This window comes from Canis lupus, chromosome 1 (assembly GCF_003254725.2).
Source record: "Canis lupus dingo isolate Sandy chromosome 1, ASM325472v2, whole genome shotgun sequence".
NCBI classification, from domain to species: domain Eukaryota; kingdom Metazoa; phylum Chordata; class Mammalia; order Carnivora; family Canidae; genus Canis; species Canis lupus.
The window spans coordinates 85,866,909-85,882,044 of record NC_064243.1 but is presented as its reverse complement, the minus strand read 5'-3'; the positions used below and the strand labels follow the sequence as shown (position 1 = coordinate 85,882,044).

At 36.5% G+C, this 15,136-nt stretch overlaps 1 protein-coding gene across 3 annotated transcripts in view; it reads left to right on the top strand.

Annotated features, from left to right (window-relative positions):
• C1H9orf85 (chromosome 1 C9orf85 homolog) overlaps positions 1-15,136 on the top strand; it is a 95,256-nt gene that overhangs the window by 51,821 nt on the left and 28,299 nt on the right. For 2 of the 3 annotated variants that reach the window (XM_025423315.3, XM_035702167.2), the window contains 2 exons: positions 7,580-7,693; positions 8,215-14,706. The exons of the other annotated variant lie outside the window; for it this stretch is intronic. In XM_025423315.3, coding sequence (XP_025279100.1) covers positions 7,580-7,693; positions 8,215-8,359 — 259 coding nt within the window. In that variant the 3' untranslated portion in view covers positions 8,360-14,706. Of the gene's footprint in view, positions 1-7,579; positions 7,694-8,214; positions 14,707-15,136 lie in introns of those variants that run through there. 3 annotated transcript variants of the gene reach the window in all.

The following is a 15,136-nucleotide window of genomic DNA, read 5'->3' as shown; positions in this document are numbered from 1 at the left end:
GCCAGTTCCAGCATCATTAGTTGAAAGGACCATTTTTTTCTCCATTGAATCCCCTTTGTACTGTGCTGAAAATCAATTGATTATATATGTATGGATCTATTTCTGGAATCTGTTTTGTCCCATTGATCTATATGTCTGTCCTTCCACCAGTGCCACACTAACTTGACTACTACAGCTTTATGGTTAGATTGAAATCCAATCATGTGTCTTCCAGCCTGGCTTTCTTTTTCAAAATAGTTTTGACTATTAATAGATTTTTGCTTTTCCTTATAACTTTTAGAATCTATTTGTCAATTTCTACAGAAAGACATTGGTCATTGCTAGAACGTTGATATAGTTTTTTTAAGATTTTATTTATTTATTCATGAGAGACACAGAGAGAAAGAGAGAGGCAGAGACACAGGCAGAGGTAGAAGCAGGCTCCATGCAGGGAGCCTGACATGGGACTTGATCCTGGGTCTCCAGGATCATGTCCTGAAGGTGGCGCTAAACTGCTGAACCACCCGGGCTGCCCAAACATTGATATAGTTTATTTTTATTTATGGACTGTATGTACTATGACTTTCATAAACTCACTTTTTATTTATTTTTTAAAATTTCAAAAATTTTAAAGACTTTATTCATGAGAGACAGGGAGAGGGATAGAGAGAGAGACAGAGACATAGGCAGAGGGAGAAGCAGGCTCCATGCAGGGAACCTGATGTGGGACTTGATCCCAGGACTCTAGGATCATGCCCTGAGCCAAAGGCAGACACTTAACTGCTGAGCCACCCAGGCATCTCTAAAAATTTTATTTTTTAGTAATCTCTATAGCCAGCGTGAGGCTTGAACTTACAACCTCCAAGATCCAGAGTCACGTGCTCTACCAACTGAGCCAGTGAGGCACCCCCTACTTTTTATTTCTAATACTGTTTTTGTAAATTTGTTGGAATTTTCTACATAGATAATGATTTTTTTTTAAATCAAGGCAGTTTTATTTCTTGATTTCCAATCTATATGCAATTGTATTTCTTTTCTTTTTTTTTTTTAAAGATTTTATTTATTTATTCATGAGAGACAGAGACACAGGCAGAGGGAGAAGCAGGCTCCATGCGGGGAGCCCGACATGGGACTTGATCCTGGGTCTCCAGGATCATGCCCTGGGCGGAAGGCGGCACTAAACCGCTGAGCCTCCTGGGCTGCCCAATTGTATTTCTTTTTTGCCTTAGCTGCACTGCCTAGAACCCCTAGTATGTTTTTGAAAAGGAATAATGAAGGCCTATATTCTTGCCCTGTTCCTGATGTTTTGGGGAATGTATTCATTTTTTCATCAGTAAGTGTGATATGAGCTGTAGTTTCTTTGTAGGTGCTTTTTATTAGGTTGAGGAAGTTTCCTTATACTTTGCTGAGAGTTTTTGTCATGAACAGATGTTAAACTTTGTTAAATGCTTTTTCTACATCTAATGAGATAATTTTTGGTTTTCCATCAATTTGGTGCATGGTTTTAATTTTGAATCAGCTTTGCATGCCCTTGGATAAAGCCTACTTGGTCGTGATGTATATCCTTTTTATATGTTGCTAAGTTTCAGTTGCTGACATTTTGTCATAGGTTTTTTACATCTATGTTCATTAGAAATACAGTCCTGTAATTTTGTATTTGTTTTGCTGTGATATTAGGGTCTCATCAAATGAGTTGGGAAGTATTCCTTCCTATTTTGTTTTCTGTTTTCTGGAAGGATTTGTGTAAAATTAGTACTATTTCTTTTTACTTTTTTTTTTTAAATTAGTACTATTTCTTATTTGGTAGAATTTTTTTTTTTTAAGATTTTATTTATTTATTCATGAGAGACACAGAGAGAGGCAGAGACATAGCCAGAGGGAAAAGCAGCCTCCCTGTGGGGAGCCTGATGTGGGACTCTATCCCAGGACCCTGGGATCAGAACCTGAGCCAGAGGCACTGAACCACTGAGCCACCCAGGTGCCCCTTATGTGGTAGGATTCACTAGTGAAGCCATTCTGCAGCTGGAGTTTTCAACTATGATTAAATTTTTCTTTAATGGGTAGAATTTTTAGATTATCTGTTTCTTCTTGAGCAAGTTTTGATAGTATGCTTTTTCAGAAATATGTCTATTTCTTTTTTAAAAAATGTATGTATGTATGTATGTATTTATTTATTTATTTGAGAGAGAAAGTGTGACCCCTGGTGGGGGGAGGGGCAGAGGAAGAGGGAGAAGGAGACTCCCCACTGAGCAGGGAACTGGACACAGGGCTCATTCCCAGGAACTCGAATTCATGACCTGAGCTGAAGGCAGAGACCTAACTGACTGAGCCACCCAGATGCCTCAGAAATGTGTCTGTTTGGGACACCTGAGTGTTCAGTGGTTGAGCGTCTGTCTTTGGTTCAAGTGGTGGATCCTGGGGTCCTGCATCGGGCTCCCCACAGGGAGCCTGCTTCTCCCTCTGCTTATGTCTCTGCCTCTGTGTCTGTGTCTCTCATGAATAAATAAATAAAATCTTTTTTTAAAAACGTGTCTATTTGAATGAAGTTGTTGGATTTATAGGTATAGAGTTGTTAGTAAAATTCCTTTATTATTTTAATATCTGTTGGATTTGCCTAGTGCTATCTCTTCTCTCATTCTTGATATTGGTAATTTGTCTCTTTTTTTTTATCTTCATGAATCTGGCTTTGTATTTATGAATTATATTAATTTCTTTTTAAAAGAGCCGGCTTTTGGTTTTATTGATTTTCTCTATTTTTCTGTTTTCAATTTTATTGAATTTTTAAAAAATATTTTGTTTTTAAGCAATCTCTATACCCAACATAGGACTGGAACTCATGACACCAAGATCAAGAGTCACATGCTCTACTGACTGAGCTAGCCAGGCACCCAATTTTATTGATTTTTTTTAAAGTAATCTGTATCTTCAATGTGGGACTTGAACCATCATGACCCCAAGATCAAGCATCGCATGCTCTTAACAACTGAGCTAGCCAGGGCCCATTCAATTTCATTGATTTTGGTTTTATTGATATTGCTTCCTTCCTTTTGTTTTCTTTGAATTTATTTTATTTCTTTTTTCCCCTCCGCTTTCTTAAAGTAGAGGTTTAGGTAGTGTTTAATATAAATATTTAATTATATGAATTTCCCAGGAACATTTGTATTTTGTTCTATAAATTTTGATGTTGTGTTTTCATTTGTTGTTCAGTCGAAGTATTTTTTTAAGTCTTCTTTCTTTTTATTTTTTTTTTAAATTCATTTATTTCAGAGAGAGAGAACTTGTGCATGCACACAGGCACATGAATGGGGTGGCAGGGTGGGGGAGACAAAGGGGGAGGGAGAAGCAAACTCCCTGCTTAGCGGGGAACCCAGTGTGGGGCTTAATTCCAGGACCCTGAGATCATACCCTGAGCTGAAATCAAGAGTTAGAGGCATAGCTGACTGAGCCACCCAGGCGCTCCCAGGCAAAATATTTTCTGATTTTCCCTGTGATTTCCTCTTTGACCTGTAGGTCATCTAGGAGTGTTTTTTTTTTCTAGATATTAGGGCATTTTCCAGATATTTTTGTTTTTATTGATTTCTACTTAATTTCACTGTGGTAAAAAAACAAATTTCAGGTTAAAAATCTTTTTTTTAATTTGTTGAGATTGGTTTTATGGCTCATGATATGGTCTGTCTTATGGAATGCTCCATGTGTACTTGAAGAGAATATATTGCTCTTCTTGGGTTGTTGGAGTGTTCTGTAAATTTGACAGCGTTCTATCAACCAAGTATTCAGTATCTTTATTGACTTTTTGTATACTTGTTCCATCAGTTAGAGAGAGAGAAGTGTTAAGTCCTTAACAGTACTTGTGGATTTTTCTGCTTCTCTTTTTATCAATAACTTTGCCTCATTTATTTTAACACCCAATTGTTAGGTGCATAAACACTTAGGATTTTTCAGTGTTTTTGGAAAATTGATCCCTTTATTGTCATGTAATAACTCTTTTTTATACCTGAAAATTTTCTTTAAAGTATATTTTGATGATAACATAGTGACTCTAGCTTTCTGTTGATTAGGTTTTTTTTCCCTTGTCCTACTTTTAACTACATGTCTATGTTTATTTTTTTTAAACGATTTTATTTATTTACTCATGAGAGACACAGAGAGAGAGAGAGAGAAAGGCAGAGACACAGGCAGAGGGAGAAAAGCAGGCTCCATGCCGGGAGCCCGACGTGGGACTCGATTCCAGGTCTCCAGTATCACACCCTGGGCCGAAGGCAGTGCTAAACCGCTGAGCCACCGGGGCTGCCCACATGTCTATGTTTAAAGTGAATTTCTGCTATCTTGGGTCTCTCATTCCAAGTTTTTCTTAGGTTTGACTTTTTACAAAAAGCCTTATGAAGGGGGCACCTGGGTGGGTCTGTGGTTGAGCATCTGGCTTTGACTCAGGTTGTGATCCCAGGGTCCTGGGATGGAGGACCCCACAGGGAACCTGCTTCTCCTTCTGCCTATGTCTCTGCCTCTCTCTGTGTGTCTCTCATGAATAAATTTTAAAAATCTTTAAAAAAAATTAATAATAAAGGGAGAAGCAGGCCACCGTGCAGGGAGCCCAATGTGTGGGACTTGATCCCAGAATCCCAGGGTCACGACTTGAGCCAAAGGCAGATGCTCAACCACTGAGCCACCCAGGCATCCCTCCACATTATTATTACTGATACCTGTTATTGTCTTTCTTTATGGTAATAGTCATTCTAGTGCTGTGAGGTAATATGTCATTAAAGTTTTGATTTGCTTTTCCCTGATGTGGAACATCTTTTCATGTGCTTATTGGCCATTTACATATCTTATTTTGTTGTGATTCTGGGGTTTCTGGGATTAAGTCCTGCATCAGGCTCCCCATAGGGAGCCTGCTTCTCCCTCTGCCTATGTCTCTGCCTCTCTTTTGGTGTCTTTCATGGATAAATAAAATCTTTAAAACAAAACAAAACTGTAGTTATTATGCTATCCATGACTTTATTTATTTTATAACTGGAAGTTTATACCTTTTTATTTCCTTCTTTTTAATGTCTGAATAATATTCCATTGTATATTTTACCATTTTCTTCATTCGTCTATCAGTAGACACTTTATTTATTTATTTATTTATTTATTTATTTATTTATTTGAGTAATCTCTATGCCCAAAGTGGGGCTCAAACTCATGAACTCAAGATTAAGAATTGTATACTCTGCTGACAGCCAGCCAGGTGCCTGCCTGTAGGTTGTTTCCATTTTTTGACTATTACAAATAATTCTGCAGGTAACATGGGGTGCGTCCATGTTTGTGAGTTAGTGTTTTTATTTTCTGCAAATAAATACCCAGAAGTGAAGTTAGTAGATCATATAGAATTTCTAGTATTGGTTTTTTTAGGAACTTCCATATTCTTTTATATAGTGGCTACACTAATTTACATTCCTACCAACATTGCACAAGGGTTCCCTTTTTCTCCATATCCTCACTAATGCTTATTTCTTGTCTTTTTGAGAACAGCCATTCTAACATGTATGGGGAGATATCTCATTGTGGTTTTGATCTGCATTTCCCTGGTAATTAATGATGTACATTTTTTTCATACCTGTTGGCCATCTGTACGTCTTTTCTGGAAAAGTGTCTATTGAGATTCTCTTCCCATTTATTTATTTTTTATTTTTAAAAAAATTTTATTTATTTATTCATGAGAGACACACACACACACAGAGGCAGAGACACAGGCAGAGGGAGAAGCAGGCTCCATGCAGGGAGCCCGATGTGGGACTCAATCCCAGGTCTCCATGATCAGGCCCTGGACTGAAGGTGGTGCTAAACCGCTGAGCCACCTGGGCTACCCTCTCTTCCCATTTATAATCAGACTGTTTGTGGTTTTGCTATTGAGTTGTGTGAGTTCGTTATATTTTGGATATTAATTCTTTCTCAGATACTGTGTATGATTTGTAAGTATTTTCTCCTACTTAGTAGGTTACCTTTTCATTTTGTTGATAGTTTCCTTTGCTGGGCAGAAGCTTTTTAGTTTGATGTGCCACTTATTTTTAATTTTGCTGCTTTACTTTTAGTCTTTTTTCTTTTTTTAAAAAAGAATTTATTTATTTATTGGAGAGAGAACAGGAGAGAGAGAGACAGAGAGAGAGAGAGAGAGAGAGAGAGAGAGAATGCATGAGGATGGACAGAGGGAGAAGCAAACTCTCACTGAGCAGGGAGTCTGATGCAGTACTCCATTCCAAGACCCTGGGATCATTGACCTGGGCTGAAGGCAGATATTTAACCAACTGAGCCACCCAGGCGCCCTACTTTTAGTCTTAAATCCAAAAAATTATTGCTAAGACATTTATCAAGGAGTTTATTGCCCATGTTTTCTTCTAGGAATTTTATAGTTTCAGGTCTTACATTCAAGTCTTTAACCCATTTTGAGTGAATTTTTGTGTATGGTGTAAGATAGGGCTCAGTTTCATTCTCTCTCTCTTTTTTTTTTTAGTTTCATTCTTTTATATGTGGCTGTCCAGTTTTCCCAGCACTATTTATTGAAGAGATTGTTCTTTCCATATTATTTGTCCTTGGCTCCTTTGTTGTAAATTAATTGACCATATATATATTAAAGAATTAATACCAATTCTTCTCAAACTATTCCAAAATGTAGAAAAGAAGGGAGCACTGCCAATTTTTGAGGCTTACATCACCCTAATACCAAAACCAGATGAGGATGGTAGAAAAAAAGAAAATTACTGGCCTGTGTGCCTGATGCACATAGACACAAAAATCCTCAACAAAATATTAGCAAACCAAATTCAACAATACATGAAAAGGATCATACAACATGATCAAGTATGATTTATTCCAGGGATACAAGGATAGTTTAATATCTGCCAATCAATGTGATGCACTACATTAACAAAATAAAGGATAAAAATAATATGATCATCTCAATAGATACAAAAAAGCATTAGACAAAAAAATTCAACATTTTTTAATGATAAAAACTCTCAAAATAGGGTAAAGAGGGAACATACCTCAACATAATAAAAGCCATATATGACAAGCCCATAGCTAACATTATACTCAACAATAAATAGCTGGAAGCTTTTCCTCTAAGATCAGGAACAAGACAAGGATGCCCATTCTTGTCACTTTGATTCAACATATTACTGAAAGTCAGCTAGGGTAATTAGGCAAGAAAAATAAATAAAAGAGATCCAAATAAGAAAGGAAGAAGTAAGACTATCAGTATTTGCAGATGGCATTTTTAAAAGCTTTAAGAAAGTAGATAAATCTGGAGTGCTTGCCTGACTCATTCGGTGGAGCATGTGACTCTTGATCTCGAAGTCATGAGTTCAAGCCCCACGTTGGGTCTAGAGCTTACTTAAAATTTGAAAAAAAAAGATAATTTTCAAGTACTAATATTTTGTAATATCAGCTGTTAGAGATGCTATATAATCGATCTAAATTGACATAAGTAACTGAGATTGAAATATAAGAGTTCTGATTTTTAGGATTTTCACTTGTATATTTAGCTATACCCCCTTATTTCATCAAATAAATCTTAGGTAATTAGATAAAAATAATACTTGATTTTTTTTCCCACTTTCAGTGTTAAATGTTTACAAAAATCAGTAAAGGATTCTTATCACATAATATGTAGACCATGTGCCTGTGAACTTGAAGTTTGTGCAAAATGTGGAAAGAAAGAAGACATTGTTGTTCCGTGAGTATTTTTTTTTTTAATGTTTGGAATTTACTCTTTTAGTAAGTGTTTTTTAATGTGTAGAATTTTCTTTTAAGAAAACATCTAGTAGCTCTGAGAGTCTTATGGTAGTGTGTATCACACCCTATTTAGACTTCTTTTTGCTACCTACCAGGAAAAACTCTTAATTATTTGTTACATTTTTCTATCATTCCAGTAAAAATAAATATATATTTGTAGGAAATTAAAATATTTAACCATGAGGTTCACATTCATCACTCATCCAAGAAGAATTTACTCATTATGCAACTACTTTACTTTAATGGACATCAAGTATTAATTTCTTCAAGCCTACTTTATTGACTACAGTGTTAGAATTGATTGGATCTTGACTGACGTTAACCTTCAAGTATCTTTTTCTCTGTACTAATTTTATTAGACTCTGTTAATCAAGAAATGTACTATAAAGTTCTTTTCAATCTGCAGTTAAATAATGAAAGCCTGAGAAATAAAGATAAATTTTTTTAACTTTTTATTTTTAGGTTTAATAAGGAACCAGAAAAGACAGAAAATCCTGAAATTAATCTACATTCCAACCATAGAAGTTGTAGAAGAAATGAAGAAAGTGATGATGACTTAGATTTTGATATTGATTTAGATGACCCAAAAGATAATCAAGTAGATTAATATTTTAAAAGTCAGTTTGAAAACATGAAATTCTGAAGAACTTCTGGCTTTTGAGAGTTTTACACAAAAATACTGTGAAATCCTAGTGAGATAAATAGCAAAAACCTATGGAAAACAAGCAAAATTCATACATGGACAATTTAAATTATGCATGATACTTGGATAATTAAATACTTTCATCCAAAGTTAATTATAATAAATTTTAAGTAGCAGATACTAGATTATCTGCCAAAATGAGTATCAAGATATCATATTGTGGGCAGCCCTGGTGGCTCAGTGGTTTGGTGCCGCCTTCAGCCCAGGGCCTGATCCTGGAGACCCGGGATCAAGTCCCATGTCGGGCTCCCTGTGTGGAGCCTGCTTCTCCCTCTGCCTGTGTCTCTGCCTCACTCTTTCTCTCTCTCTCTCTTATGAGTGAATAAATAAAATTTTAAAAAAATATATCATATTGCATATGGGAATTATTTAGAAGAGTATATTATCTGATACCAAACTAAACAAGATTCAGAATTGTTAGTTGTTACAATACTATAATACTATCTCATTAATACTATCTCAATAATATAATACTATCTCATGGAAAAATCAGATTATATTACTAGTGCTAGCCTCAAAAATTCATCCTCATTAAATATCTTTTCATAGATTGACCTCAAATAAATGGTCCACATAACAAAGCCCACTTACTTATAAGTTTACTTGTTATAAAAATCTCATTTTTTTTTAATAATAATGTTTAACAAGTGTATACAGCTTTTCTTTCAAAGTATTTTTACAGGGACACCTGGGTGGCTCAGCGGTTTGGCATCTGCCTTAAGCCCAGGGCGTGATCCTGGAGACCTGGGATCAAGTCCCACATTGGGCTCCCTGCATGGAGCCTCCTTCTGTCTCTGCCTTTGTCTCTGCCTCTCTCTCAGTGTCTCTCATGAATAAATCAATAAAATCTTAAAAAAAAAAAGGTATTTTTACATACCTGATTGTAGTTTTTTACCTTCCTTCCTTTGCAAAGTATACATACAGGAAAAAATGAATAAAATTCATATGCATAGTTTAATAAATAATTATAAAGAAAAGTTATACATCTGTCATTCAGATGAAGAAACTACTTTTAAACAATAAAAATAAGGGATCCCTGGGTGGCGCAGCGGTTTGGCGCCTGGGCGCAATCCTGGAGACCCGGGATCAAATCCCACGTCGGGCTCCCGGTACATGGAGCCTGCTTCTCCCTCTGCCTATGTCTCTGCCTCTCTCTCTCTCTCTCTCTGTGTGACTATCATAAATAAATAAAAATTAAAAAAAAAAGAAAACAATAAAAATGAGCTTATCTGATTTTTAATCTTTTTTCTTTCTATTTTGAAATATCTCAAACCTAAAGAAAACAGCAAAATAGTACAATGTATATACTTGTATGTAGAGTATATTCTTCATCTAGATTCATAATTGATTTGCTACATGATTTTCATTGTATCTCAAGAGATTGATATAGATATATATTTACTGAACCATTTGAAAATAAGTGGCAAACGCTGGTTTCGAACTTTATATGAACAGACTTATACCATGCATGTTATTTTATATCTCTATTTTATTTGTGAGATTGATCCATGTTGTTGTAAGAGCTCCAATTTGTTCATTTTATGTTACTGTGTTTTATTCCATTGTCTTTACATATCACGATTTATTTATCCTCTTTAATGTTGAGGGATATTTGAGTCATCTTAAGATTTTCCTAGTGCAAAGAATACTGCTATGAGCATTGTTACATGTGTATCTTGGTACATATGTCTCTTTTCTTGGTACACGTTTCTATTAGATATATCCAGCCATATGCATATGCATCTTCAGAATTACTGTATAATGCCACGCTATCTTTCCAGAGGAATTGTTATCTCCTTTTCCCACAGCAACATATTACATGCTCTGTATCCTTTCTAACACTTGATCTTTAAATTTCTATCAGTTTGATAAGTGTGCAATGTATGCATTTGTCTTATTAATTTATAATTTATATGTATATTTATGCATATACACACACATATATGTACCACATCTTTTTATCCTTTCATCTATGGATGGATGACACTTACATTGCTTCCATATCTAGGCTATTGTAAGTAATGCTGCAATAAACATAGGGCTGCATATATCTTTTCAAATTAGTGTTTTTGTTTCCTTTGGGTAAATTCCCAGGGGATGGGATTGCTGGATCATATAGTATTTCTATTTTTATTTTTTATTTATTTTTTGAATTTATTTATTTATTCATGAGAGACACAAAGAGGGGGGGAGGCAGAGACACAGACAGAGGGAGAAGCAGGCTCCATGCAGGGAGCTCGACGTGGGACTCGATCCCCCGTCTCCAGGATCATGCCCTGGCTGAAGGCTAAACCACTGAGCCACCCGGGCTGCCCAGTATTTCTATTTTTAAAGAAATGTTTTTGAGGAAACTTCATGCTGTTTACCATAGTGGTTGCACCAACTGACATTCCCATGAACAATACACAAGGGTTCCCTTTTCTCCACATCCTCACCAGTAATTGCTATTTCTTCTTTCTGAGAGTGGCCATTGTGATGAAGTGTGAGATGATTGCTCATTGTGGTTTTGATTTACATTTTCCTGATGATTAGTGATGTCAAGCGAGCATCCTTTCACGTGTCACTTGGCCACCTATATGTCATCTTTGGAAAAATGTCTATTCAAACCCTCTACCCGTTTTTAATCAGATTTTTTGTTTAAAAATATAAAATCTTATCAAAACATTAAGGAAAATGGACATATAGATGGAGAAAGATAAACAGAGAGAAATAACCATGTTCATGCTGGGAAAGTTTCAATATTCTAAGCTTACAGTCTTACAGAAAGTTTCCCATGAATTTGTGTGGCTCACCTTTTTGCATATAACCTTATTTTCTGGACAAGGTAAATTTTGTGGCTAAAGAGCCAACTAAATGATTATATTCCCATCTGAATGAGTCAGAACTCAGATTACCTTCTCAGGAGAGAAATTTAACAAAGAGCATCACCTAGTGACATATTCTAATATCTACATTTATGTCTTTAGTGCTTAGAAAAGTTTTGTTTTGTTTTTTAAGCAGACATAAATTTGTTATATTTAGTTCATTTATTATTATTATTATTATTTTAAGAATTATTTTGTCTCATCTAAACATTTCTTTTCATTGGAACTCTACATAGATTTAATCCTGCTGTGTCACTTACTAGCTGTATGTCTTAGTACAAATTAATCTTTTGGTGCCTTGGTTTTCATTAGGTTGATAGAAGGATTAAATGTGGGCACCTGGATGGCTCAGTAAATTAAGTATCTGCCTTCAGCTCAGGTCGTGATTCCAGGGTCCTGGGGTTGAGCCTGGCATCGGGCTTCCTGCTCAGCAGAGGACCTCTACTGTTCCCCCGGCTTATTCTCTCTCTCTCTGTTAAGTAAATGAATAAAATCTTGGGGAAAAAAAAGAAGGATTAAATGCATTAATATGGGAAATGCTTAGAACCTGTAAGAACACCATACAATTGGTTTATCATTACTATTTGATTATATATAGATTAATCGGTAACAAATTAAAATTATTGATTAGTAACAAAGACAGCAATTTAGCTGTTTGCCTACATTCTGCAAGTTATATATGTAAATATATATATATATATATATATAAAACAGAATATATATATAAATCCCATATATAGGGACAGAATAATATATATATAAATATGGGATATAAATAACATACATATATATGGAATTCTGTTACTTGCAGATCCATGCTATGTGGTTCCAGAGTGTTTTTTAACTCTGTACTATAGTACTGCTCTATCACACATCAAAAGCAGTTCCAAAGTAAATAGAGAAAACTATATTAGATGGAGGACATGAAATGGAACTTAATTTGCAACAATTAACAAAAGTTATCCTTTCAGAAATTATTTATTGATTGTTTGTTTGTTTGTTTGTTCATGAGAGACAGAGAGAGGCAGAGACATAGGCAGAGAGAGAAGCAGGCTTCATGTAGGGAGCCTGACATGGGGCTCGACCCCAGGATTTCAGAATCATGCCATAGGCCAAAGGCAGGTGCTCAACTGCTGAGCCACCCAGGTGTCCCCAGAGATAACTTTATCGGGTGGAGACAGACAATGAGCATTCAACAGAAGAAGCAGATTATATTAGAAGGTGAAAAGTGCAACAGGACAAAATAAGGAATGATTTGGTGATTAGGAATCTAAGGGCTTGGATGGCATAGGGATTTGGGTGTACAAGTTGATGGCAAGTGGGCTATGATTTTTAAATAAGGTGCCCAGAGAGACACATTGGAGAAGAACATTCCAGGCAGAGGAACTACTGCAAGATTTTGCCACACGTATTCAAGGGACAGCAAGGAAGGAAAGGAATGATTACATTGGAGAGTCATAAGATACCAGGGAGGTAGTGGATGGCCAGGTCATATGAAACCTCCTTTAAAAAAAAAAATATTTATTTATTCATGAGAGACACACAGAGAGAGGCAGAGAATAGGCAGAGGGAGAAGCAGGCTCCCTGTGGGGAGCCTGATGTGGGACTCAATCCTGGGACCCCAAGACCTGAGCCAGAGACAGATGCTCAACCACTGAACCACCTCGGTGCCCCATTTGATTCTTTTTTTGTTGATTATAACTGTCGAAATATTCCATGTTACCTCTTTCATGCATCTTTTTCTCTTTGATATATTCATTACAGTTATTTTGAAGTCCTTTTTCACTTTTGTTTGCTTTTATTGATTATTTTATCTTGATTATAGACACTTGGTCTTGTTTTGTACATCTAGTAATTTTTATTGTACACTAGAAATTGTGGATGATACATCACTGAGGGTTCCTCTAAAAACCAAATTGCTCCAGATCAACTTGATCCTGTCAAAAGGAGTTTAGGCTTTGTTTCAGTTTCACATTTATTTCTAGAGTTTCTTATTCCTGTCTCTTACTCCTCAAGTATTGTCTTTATACCTGGGCATAATATTTCCTGGGTCTTAACGTGGGTAAGGCCAGACTCCAAACCTGCATGACCTCTGATATCTCTATCTGGCTCTAAGTCTTTTGGCAGCTGTTTTCTGCTAGGACTTCTTGAGTTGTGCCCTGGGGTTGTGTGGCTTTGGAGAGTAAGGAATGACCAGAGAAGCAGAAGGAGAACCCAGAAAGCAAGTCCTGAAAGGCAAGGGGCATGTGAATTAGTGCCAAATGTATCCTGATACTGTTCAAAACTAAGCCCTCTCAGTGATAAGCTCATCAAATGTTCATCATGACTCTGTAGTGATAACAATCATTATCCATATTTCTTTGGTTTTTGCTTTTAAAGATTTTATTTATTCATGAGAGACATAGGCAGAGGAAGAAGCAGGCTCCCTGCAGGGAGCCTGATGCAGGACTCGATCCCAAGGCACTGGGATCACAACCTGAGCCAAAGGCAGACACTCTGCCACTGAGCCACCCAGGCAGGCATCCCCAATCATTATCCATGTTAACAGATGAGAGATTAAGCTAAGTAATTTGACATACAACTGAAAAGTATTAGGTCTAGGCTTTTTTTTTTTTTTTAATTTTTATTTATTTATGATAGTCACAGAGAGAGAGAGAGAGAGAGAGAGAGGGGCAGAGACACAGGCAGAGGGAGAAGCAGGCTCCATGCACTGGGAGCCCAACTCAGGATTCGATCCCGGGTCTCCAGGATTGCGCTCTGGGCCAAAGGCAGGCGCCTAAACCGCTGCGCCACTCAGGGATCCCTAGGTCTAGGTTTTGAACCTATACAGTCATCTGATCCCAGAACCTACTCTGCATATTTAGTATGCATGAAAATAGTATGTCAGTTGCTGACAGGATAACTCCACTGTTTTCCATCCTGTTATTATTCCAGGACTCTGCTGATAAAACTCTAGAACCACTAGGTCTGAGGCATCATTGGAGAGCGCTCATTGCATTCTCCTTGAATTCACATCACTTTGTTTATACTCCCTTCCATGACTGTGGTTTTCTACCTCTGAGTCCTAATTTCTGTAATATTTCTGAGTAGGTGATGTCTCTCTATTTCGAGATCGACTTGCATAATGGAAAGAATATAGGTGTTTGCATGCAGTTCTGAATATATCCAGTAGGTTGTATTGGGAAGGTCAGTTGCAGTGATTATCTTTTAATACATTAATAATTATTAGGAGAAGAAAAAGTTGTATGTACTTGGTACGAATGGTTTTCTTTTATCATGTAAGATAAATGGCAGTTTTCTGAGTAAGCATTCTTCAGTTTTCAGGTGACTAAGCTAAGCTCAGAGGTTAAGTAACTTGCCACAGTCAGAAAGATAATAAGTAATAAACCTAAGATTCAAACCAAGTCTGTATGGCTCCAAAGCCTGTATTATTTCAACCACATTTGTGCAAAATTACCCATGTTCCATGTTCCTAAATGTTTTTTTTTTTCTTTAAGTGAATTTGTAACAACATCAACGTCAACACACCTCTCTCTATTCCTTCTTACTATCTTTCTCTTTCTGGGTCTTTTCCTTCCCTTGTAACATTAGTTGCAATGATTGCCTTCAAAAGCTACATTTTTTTAAAAAAAGAAAGTTTATAAATATCCTCCATATAACTTGTGTCATAGAATTTTGTCACTCACGGGGGGGCTCCTGGTTGGCTCAGTCAGTTAAGCATCTGCCTTCTGCTCAGGTCATGATCCCAGAGTCCTGGGATCAAGCAAGTCCCATATCCAGGTTCTTGCTCAGTGGGGAATCTGTTTTTCTCTTTCTC